The sequence below is a fragment of the Nerophis ophidion genome, linkage group LG08, assembly GCF_033978795.1.
Source record: "Nerophis ophidion isolate RoL-2023_Sa linkage group LG08, RoL_Noph_v1.0, whole genome shotgun sequence".
Taxonomy (NCBI): domain Eukaryota; kingdom Metazoa; phylum Chordata; class Actinopteri; order Syngnathiformes; family Syngnathidae; genus Nerophis; species Nerophis ophidion.
In genome coordinates, this window is record NC_084618.1 from 62,989,962 (window position 1) to 62,999,560 (window position 9,599).

The following is a 9,599-nucleotide window of genomic DNA, read 5'->3' on the forward strand; positions in this document are numbered from 1 at the left end:
AAATAAAAGTTTTTGAATGGGTATTTGAATTAAATGCACATTTCAATTACACCTTTTGTTCATCCATCCATCCATCCATTTTTCACCCCTTGTCCCTTTTGGGGTTGCAGGGGGTGCTGGAGCCTATCCCAGCTACACATGGGTGGAAGGCGGAGTACACCCTGGACAAGTCTCTGCTTCACGGCAGGGCCAACAGCTAGACGGACAAGATTCACACTCACATTCACACAGTAGAGCCATTTTAGTGTTGCAATTAACCTATCCCAGGTGCATGTCTTTGGAGCTGGGAGAAAGCCGGAGTACTCCGAAGGAACCCACCCAATCATGGGGAGAACGTGCAAATAAAGATCCTGAGGCCAGGATAGGACCCAGGACCTTTGTATTGTATAATCCCCGTACAACCGGGCTGCACCTTTTGTTCATTGGAAGCTAAACATTATAAATGATAGTATGTTGCTTGTACTAGCAGGCTTAAAGTATGTGCCTTCCTTGAAAAATGCAATCAAAAAGCACATGTTTTAAACCTTCTTAGCTAAATTTAGTTGTTTAAAGGCAGAATTAACTGATTTTTTTACTGGAAAGAATGCTGAAAAATATGCTAAGGAAAATACATTTGTCTGTAAAATGTGTTTGCAACCATGTTTTTTGAGAAGACGCTCAGTGTGCCAGTTTGTAAACCCGTTAGCTACATACAGTGGGGCAAAAAAGTATTTAGTCAGCCACCGATTGTGCAAGTTCTCTCACTTAAAATGATGACAGAGGTCTGTAATGTTCATCATAGGTACACTTCAACTGTGAGACAGAATGTGGAAAAAAAATCCAGGAATTCACATTGTGGGAATTTCAAAGAATTTGTTTGTAAATTATGGTGGAAAATAAGTATTTGGTCAACCATTCAAAGCTCTCACTGTTGGAAGGTTTTGGCTCAAAATCTCATGATACGTGGCCCCATTCATTCTTTCCTTAACACGGATCAATCATCCTGTCCCCTTAGCAGAAAAACAGCCCCAAAGCATGATGTTTCCACCCCCATGCTTCACAGTAGGTATGGTGTTCTTGGGATGCACTCAGTATTCTTCTTCCTCCAAACACGACGAGTTGAGTTTATAGCAAAATTGATTCATGGATGATACAGCAGAGGATTGGGAGAATGTCATGTGGTCAGATGAAACCAAAATATAACATTTTGGTATAAACTCAACTCGTCGTGTTTGGAGGAATAAGAATACTGAGTTGCATCCCAAGAACACCACACCTACTGTGAAGCATGGGGGTGGAAACATCATGCTTTGGGGCTGTTTTTCTGCTAAGGGGACAGGACGATTGATCCGTGTTAAGGAAAGAATGAATGGGGCCATGTATCGTGAGATTTGAGCCAAAACCTCCTTCCATCAGTGAGAGCTTTGAATGGTTGACCAAATACTTATTTTCCACCATGATTTACTAATAAATTATTTAAAATTCTTGCAATGTGAATTCCTGGATTTTTTTCCCGCATTCTGTCTCTCACAGTTGAAGTGTACCTATGATGAAAATTACAGACCTCTGTCATCATTTTAAGAGGGACGACTTGCACAATCGGTGGCTGACTAGATACTTTTTGCCCCACTGTATATTAATGCTAATATTTGTAAATTGTGGGTCATTAAGTTGATGTTTGCACATACATTAGAGAACTGCACACGGCTGGCATTTAAGTAATCAAGAGCAGCTTTTTATCAATAAAGCAACTATATGTAAGTGTACCACACATCTTACAGCATTGAAATATGCACATTTGGTAAGACAGTATATGGTGGGAATTTGGCTTCTCAAGTGTAAGTGTGATCAAGCCATAGATTGCTATAGCATGCATGTGCAGCCATAGAGCACGGTGCAGGTATGGCATTTGGACCCTTCATCTGTGTGGAATTCGCCATCATTATCCTAAAGCGTTGCCAGCTGCAAAGCGCTTGTGAGTTCTTATTTGAACTTGATGTGTGTTCTGAAAATAGAGCGAGAGAAACAGTGACCTCTGGAAAATTCTAATAAAAACTGTGGGTTAACATTAGAGATATTTAAAAGTATATGTAGTTTTTGCAGATTTAGAGATATAAAATTGGTCGAATGAAAACAAAACAATTTGCGGTAAAATGAGCGAAACGAGTGTAGGCTGTACAAATTATAAAAATGTAAACAGAAAAAATTAAACAGCACAAAGAAAAGCAAGTCACACACATATTTTTCAACTTTAAGTTGATGATAACTTATATGTGTAGAAATCTTTATTTATAATTGAATCACTTGCTTATTTTTCAACAAGTTTTTAGTTTTTTTTGTATCTTTTTTTCCATATAGTTCAAGAAAGACCACTATAAATGAGCTATATTTTGTACTGTTATACAACCTAATAAATCAGAAACTGAAGACAGTGCTGTATTTTACTTCTTTATCTCTTTTTTTCAACCAAAAATGTTTTGCTCTGATTAGGGGGTACTTGACTCAAAAAAATGCTCACAGGGGGTACATTACTGAAAAAAGGTTGAGAAGCACTGCTATAAAGGACCTTTATGTAGCAAAAACATACTGCTTGCTTTAATTTATGACTCAACACAGTGGTATGGGAGAGCCTTGCATTTTATACTGTATTGAGTCGAACATAAGACAGTCCTCATTTTGCAAGACCCTTTTTTAAATGTTATTTTAGGAGAGCAAAAATGCTGTTTTGTTTTTTTCATTATTTTATTTTTAAAATATTTCAATAGGAAATATATTTAAACGTTTCAGTTTATCTTTCTCTGTTGCTTTTACTGCAAAGTCTTGATCTGGGTAAAAATCCCAGCTGAATTCGGTTTCATTGAATAAAAATATGAGCATAATGATTGTGTTCAAAACAGAACTGTATATTCATATTTTTTGTTTCATTTTTGACATATATAAATTCACAAATTTCAAAAGAAAAAAAAAAATCTGTAATAAATTCAATGTAAAATAAAAAACGTTTGATAATAAAGACACAAACTAACCTCCACTGATTGCTTTTTGGAAATGTGACGAGGAGCTGGAAATATGTGATGTACCTTATTGTAACTGTATGCATGTTGGAAAATACATTTAAACCATGACCATAATTTGTCTAATCTTTGAGCCCTCTTTGTTGGGTCCAAATATTGCCAAAAAGCATGGAAAGCAATAGGAAACAGGCTCCTATGCATGTCTTTTTTTTTAAATTGTTCCCTGGAGGTAAGCCTTCATGCTTTTAGTGCAGGGGTGTCAAGGCCCACGACCAGGTCTTATCCGGGATGAGTTTGATAAGTATAAAAATTAACCTGACATTTTTTAAATGAAAGCACAGCTGATCAAAATGTGTTCACTGTATGTCGCAATTGCATTTTTTTTGTATCTTTGTACATGATGCTATATATGTACAAATTAAACCAAGTATGTTAGTGCACCAGTCTAGGAAAACGAACAAATTACATAAACAACATCTTGTAATTTTATTTTGGCATATTTTTTTGTATCTACATAAATTGAAAATTAACACCAAAGAGTTGACTGATGAACATTATCACATAATTTATTCAGAAAGTATAAATAACGACAAATAAAGGTAGAATACTATTAACCGCAGTATAAAAAAAACCCCAACAACATTATGATTTAGACATTTTCAGAATGTGCTTGTTATATTTTTAAACAAAGAAAACGATGTGAAGTTGTCTTTATTTTTAAGTTATCGTGTCGTGATTTTAGCAGTCTGGCCCAATTCGCAGTAGATTTTTCTCATATGTGGCCTCCAATGTAAAATGACTTGACACCCCTGTTTTAGTGTGTGAAGTGTTTGACAAGTGGTCAAACGTATGTACTGCAGTGTGTGTATTAGTCGCCACGGGGAAATTCCTGACTTGCGTGCGTACATGTTTATGTGTGTGAGTGACAGTAAGAAAAGGGCTAAAAACCTACCTTTTTAAAAAGCATATAGCTAATTTTTATATTTTTTACTGTCTTGTGTTGGTGCTTTTATGATGTTTTTACTCTGTAGCACTTTGAGATTTGTTGTTCAAATGTAAAGTGACAAACACATAAAATGTATTACTATTATTATTATTATTATCAAAAGCACAGACTCTCTCCCGGGTGGTGTTTGCATGCAAAAATATAGACAATCCATCTTTTTTGGACTTTTTGATGTCGGGAGAAAGGTCTACTCATGAGTTTCTTTTGAGTCGTCTCAGTCTGGGCTGCCGTCAGAGTTGTTATCATTCTGGGGACAGAAACGCTTTCTGCGTCCTGTTTCAAATTGATGTCTTGAGCCCTCGTCCCTCGGCCTCTTTCTGGACGGTCCAGGTAAAGGGTCTTCCTCCTCCTCCGGATTACCAAAGCAAGTGACGCCATCATCCGGTGCTTCCTGTTCCTCAGTCAAATCTCCATTACTGGTGCTGTGATCACGTTTATCGCTCAAGTCTACCCGTGGTCCTGATTTCTCCGCTTTGCCGTCTTGTGGGTCCGGGTCTTCCTCGTCAACACTCTCAGAGCTGTTATAATCATGCCACCATTGCACATCTTTCTCTTCCCGTTCCTCAGGTTTAGGATTGTCACTCACCAGCGGCAAGGGCAAAGGCAAGGGGATCTCCTCCACTTCCTCCGGACACTGATTGGCGTCGGCCTCTCCCACGTTGTCTTCCGCGACGTGGTCGTCGCTTTCGATGTTGTCATTACCGTCATTTTCTTCAACGTGCTCCTGGATGACATCGAAGGCACGAATGATCAGATCGTCCTCGTGAACGCCGTGGAATTCGAAGACGATTTCCTCAAATATGTTGCCGCAGGAAAACGGCCACACCTGCCAGATGAAGCGGATCCACGCAAAGTGGTCGGCTTCCAGCAGCGAACTGTTATCGCTATCCTCGTTTTGGCCGTCGCTGTCTGTATCGGCGTTGTCCGCCTCACCCTCTTCACGCTCGCTGTCACTGTCAACAATGACATCATCGATGTCTTCGTTGTTGTCCCCCTCCTCGTCCGTGTCTTCAATATTGTCCCCCTCCACGCCATGGTCTTCATTATGGGCCTCCCCGTTATTGTCTTCACTCTCAACATCGTTATCAGATTGTCTTGGCGCTGCCGAAATTATGAATGAGATCTCATCGCTATGCAGGGAAATGCAAAATCTACGAAATCTTAAATTTGGTTCCCCTCTTCCCAATTCCAGTGGAATACGGTAGCCTGCAACACAGTGATAACACATAGTTAATACCGCTACTACTACAGTCGGGAAGGGCAAATGGCCCCATTCCTGGGTGGATCTTGTGTGAGAGGAAGGTGGAGGAGGTTAATCATTTTGCAGTGCATTCTGCTGAAAATGAAGGAAAGCGTCACTCCACACACCAACTGACGCTGTGGACAATGTTGGAATGGCCACAAAACACATCTTAAGATATTCAACACTCTACTGCCATTTGGCGGCTAAAGGGGAACGTGTACTCCCCAATTAGTCACTTTTCTGGTGTCAAGTGAACCACTATAAATGGGTCCATATGAATCCCCTTCCTACTGTTTATATCCATTTGCAATACAAGTCACTGTCAACCACAGTATCTCACAAAAGTCATTGCGTTGCGCTTCAGAATGTCACAACACATCTTGTAATTGAACCATAGTTCTTAAGTGCGGGCGGCAGTCATGCAACCCCAAAACATGACACTAAACCCCGCCTCCCACCCAAATAATGCCTGAGTTGAGTCTTTTTTAGTTGATTGTAAATGTATTCTGCTATAAAAGCTGTACAGCGACTACTCTAAAGTACATCCAAATTTAATTTGTTGAGTTGGGGAGAACGGGATTGGCTGTCACACTCATCTTACCTCACCAGCAGAGGGTGCCATCAAATTGTGGTGTTTGCGGAATTAGGCTCAGAGCTCATCTACCAAGTCTTTTCTGAAGTAAAATGGTAAACCTTATAAGTGGAGATGTACCCATCCAATTTTTGAATTGGATATCGGCCCAATATCAGCAAACAGGCCAAAAAGAAAGAGCATAGGCATTTGAGGGAAGCCTTCAAAAGCCCTCAAAACTTGTGTTTAATCCCAGCTGGTCGTTTGTGAAAAGTGCATCCAGTTCCAGAAATATCAAGAACAGAGTGGATGAGAAGGAAAAAGGTGACGGAGGTAAATATACTGTCATTCCATATGTATCAGGTCTTTCTGTGAAACTCAGAAAACTTTTTAACCAACACACCACCCCAGTACACTTCAAACCAGGCAACACCCTGAGACAGAGACTAGTGCATCCTAAAAACCGGACACCCCACACCCACAAAAACAATCTGGTGTATGGTATCCAGTCTAATGATGAATGCACTGATTCATATATTGTGGAAACAAAAAAACTGTAAGCCAACGAATGGCACAGCGTAGATGGGCAAACTCTTCAGGCTAAGACTCAGCTGTCCACTTGCACCTCAGGTAGACCCAGCACTCCTTAGAGAACAAAATTGTAAAGATTCTGGACAGGTACGACGGATGGTATGAAATAGAACTGAGGGAAGCCATCTAAGTCAAGTTTGAAAAACCATCCCTTAACATAGAAGATGGTCTGTGACACAACTTGTCTCCTACATACAACACGTCCTGTCAACCATTCCTAAAAGACTCTGCAATGTAGCCTCCAACAAATAAACAGGAGTTACAAACGTAGTAACATTCTGGTCACAAACGGTGACCAGTATACCACTTGTGCCATTTGTTTACAACTGAATGGAATGCTTACGTGGAGGATTCCGACTATTTTGGACTGGTAGAAGTTGATCCAAAACAGTAGTGATTGTTCTGCCACACAATACCTCAGTTTTAACGAGGGAAAATTACACTTCAACGACTGTCGTTGGCTCTGACAGTTAGGATTGCTCGTTTGCATCAGTTTTTTTCTCTCACTACGATAGGGCGAAACTATCCATGCTCATGCACATCCACCTGGTTTTTGGAGTGTAAACACTTGGGGTGTTGGCACCAGATCCTAGACTAGATCTGATAAATCTAAGTCTATGAGCATGAACTGATGAAACCTAGTCGGATGAGGGGCAAAACGTCTTCCAAGTCAAACGAAGCAGTCCAGTTGCAATCGACTGAATGCTCTGAGATTACAATGACCTGGATGAATGAGAACATTCTGAGACAGGATACATTCCTAACTTGTCTCACCCATCGACAACACAAAATTAAATGATTTTGTTTCTGTCAACTTATTTGTCTCGTATTTATAATTTTACTAACATGTCATTTACTTGTTTTATCATTTTAGTCAACGTGTCTTTGTTTTGATTACTGATCGTCTTATTTAATTTAAATAAAATGAAAATAAAATAAACAGCTTCCAGGGACTGGTTTGGACCAATACAATGTTCATCCATCCATTTTCTACCGCTTGTTCCTTTTTGGGGTGGCAGAGGGTACTGGAGCCTATCTCAGCTGCATTCGGGCGGTAAGCAAGGTACATCCTAAACAAGTCGCCCTTATCGCAGGTAGACAGACCACATTCACACTCACATTCACACACTAGGGCCAATTTATCCCCAGGTGCATGTTTTTGAAAGTGGGAGGAAGTCGGAGAACCCGGAGAGAACCCATGCAGTCACGGGGAGAACATGCAAACTCCACACCGAAATGATCCCGAGCTCAGGATGGAACCCAGGATCTTTGTATTGTGAGGCACATGCACTAACCCCTGTTCCACCAAGCAATGTGACGAAAACTATAATCTGCTATTTGGACTATGATTCCTTTTCATGTGTGCAACATTATGTAATAAAATTTGCATGCAGTTGCAATTTCAAAGATATTAGACAGCGGTGGCAGTATTTTATAGACTACACTGTGTTGCCATGAAGCCGAATGTGCTGGTCTAGTCTTGTGCTTTGTACTCTAAGTTTTGTACTTTTTACACACTTGCTGTTTGATTGTAACGTGTATCTTAGTTGTAGTTTTACTTACCAAATTTCAAAGGTGTTGAAATCGCCATGTAATATTGCTAGTGTTAATCAATAACATTAATATAGCAAAACCAATGTAAATTAGCATCAATCTAGCGCAATTTTGAAAAAAAATGGAGACTTACGTTAGGTACGGGCATTTTCTATCAGGCAAACTTGATTTTCTGGATTGAAGGCAAAATGATGATGAATTTAAGAGTCGGAACGGACAACTGTAGAGCAGACAAACGTATTGGAATGCATCTGCTTTCCCTAACCAACACAACCCTTATTTACAATTCAGCTCCTGCAATCGCTCATGCTGTAACTGTAAACACACCCAGTGAGACCCATCCATTAATTTTCTACCACTTGTGTTGTGTTTGTTGTCTTCTCCCTGCCTTCTCTATTTGTTTGTCAGTTTTTTTTCCTCAGTCTATTTGTCCCCAACGAGGCACACCTGCTACTAATCACTACCCGGTAGCAATTAAGCTCGTCACCGCCAGCTGGTCCCTGACGGTTATTTTTTCCTGAACCCCGCACTTACATGTGCCTACTCTGATTCTGCTGCCCTGGTATGTGCCTTTTTATATTCTTGTTAACCTTGACCTCGTTGTGTTTTGTTTTCTAGCCACCTTGTTTTAAGAGGACTTTTTGCTGCGCTTAGTGTTTCCCGGCTTTTTTTTTCCGCCGACCACTCAAGATAAGACTTTTGTTAAATACCCATGGTGTGCATTTTTGCCCCATCACCCTTTGTTACTATTATGGACTAGTTAAATATTTTCATTTTGAGCTACTACCTTGCCTTCATTCTCTGCATCCCGGAGTCCACCCTTAAACATTACCTAATAGCTTGTCCCTTTCGGGGTCGCGGGGGTGTTGGAGCCTATCCCAAATGCACTTGGGCGAAAGGCAGGGTACACCCTGGCAGCAAAGGACGCTCTGAAATCGCTTCCCTCCTTCCTTCAAGGACACGTGGAATATTGTTGACTATTTTTGGGTAGACTTCGAACGTCTACATAGCAACCAGCTGCCTTATCGTGAAGTCACTCTGCGAACTGAGGCAAAAGGCTTTAACACTGAATGAACAACTTCCTGTTGGGTACCTAACAAGGACTGGACCCCAAGATGCAGAGACGGGAGGCTAAGTGAGTCACAAAAAATTAGAATGTCTTTATTGGTACAAAAGTTAAACTAAAGGTGATGGGGCAGAAGTGCAACCCATGGGGATACTAACAAAAGGAGGACTTTTGGAGGTCAGCAAAATGTTCCAAAAAACTTCTCTCAGTTATTGAGGAACTAGGGAGCAAAAAGCGAGAGGTAAGGAATAATGCGAACAAGGGAAGAGCACGTACCGAGTTCGAAGAGGTGAATCAGGCATGAGCACATGGAGGACACAGATGACAAAATAACCGGCGAGGAACAGCTGACCGTGATGAACTTATATAGTGCCGGGCAGTGAGTCGTCGCAGGTGTGCCTCGTTGGACTAATGGGTAGAGGAAAATTAACACAAAAGCAAATACGGAGAAGACAGGAAAATTACAAATACACAACACTTGTGGGGCGGTTTAGCTCGGTTGGTAGAGTGGCCGTGCCAGCAACTTGAGGGTTGCAGGTTCAATTCCCGCTTCTGCCAACCTAGTCACTGCCGTT

At 40.7% G+C, this 9,599-nt stretch overlaps 1 protein-coding gene across 2 annotated transcripts; it reads right to left on the bottom strand.

Moving 5' to 3' along the window:
- Positions 1–2,985: 2,985 nt before the first annotated feature.
- Positions 2,986–9,349, bottom strand: LOC133557105 (clumping factor A-like). Of its 2 annotated transcripts, none has more exons than XM_061907354.1 (2): positions 9,301–9,349; positions 2,986–5,205 (listed from the first exon to the last, which is right to left on the bottom strand). In XM_061907354.1, exons 1-2 carry the CDS (start codon positions 9,332–9,334, stop codon positions 4,214–4,216), a joined length of 1,026 nt encoding a protein of 341 aa, XP_061763338.1. In that variant the 5' UTR covers positions 9,335–9,349; the 3' UTR covers positions 2,986–4,213. The 2 variants fall into 2 exon arrangements, 1 of the variants encoding a protein (XP_061763338.1); XR_009807697.1 differs by lacking the exon at positions 9,301–9,349 and adding an exon at positions 8,092–8,364 and having other exon boundaries at positions 5,065–5,205.
- Between the last annotated feature and the right edge of the window lie 250 nt (positions 9,350–9,599).

What these genes read in the sequence shown, in the direction of transcription:
- LOC133557105 (XM_061907354.1), bottom strand. Translation starts at nt 9,334, where the DNA reads ATGTGCTCATGCCTGATTCACCTCTTCGAACTCG. An exon ending in GATTCACCTCTTCGAACTCG is followed by an intron (nt 5,206 to 9,300) that starts GTACGTGCTCTT and finishes ACTGTGTTGCAG; the next exon opens with GCTACCGTATTCCACTGGAA.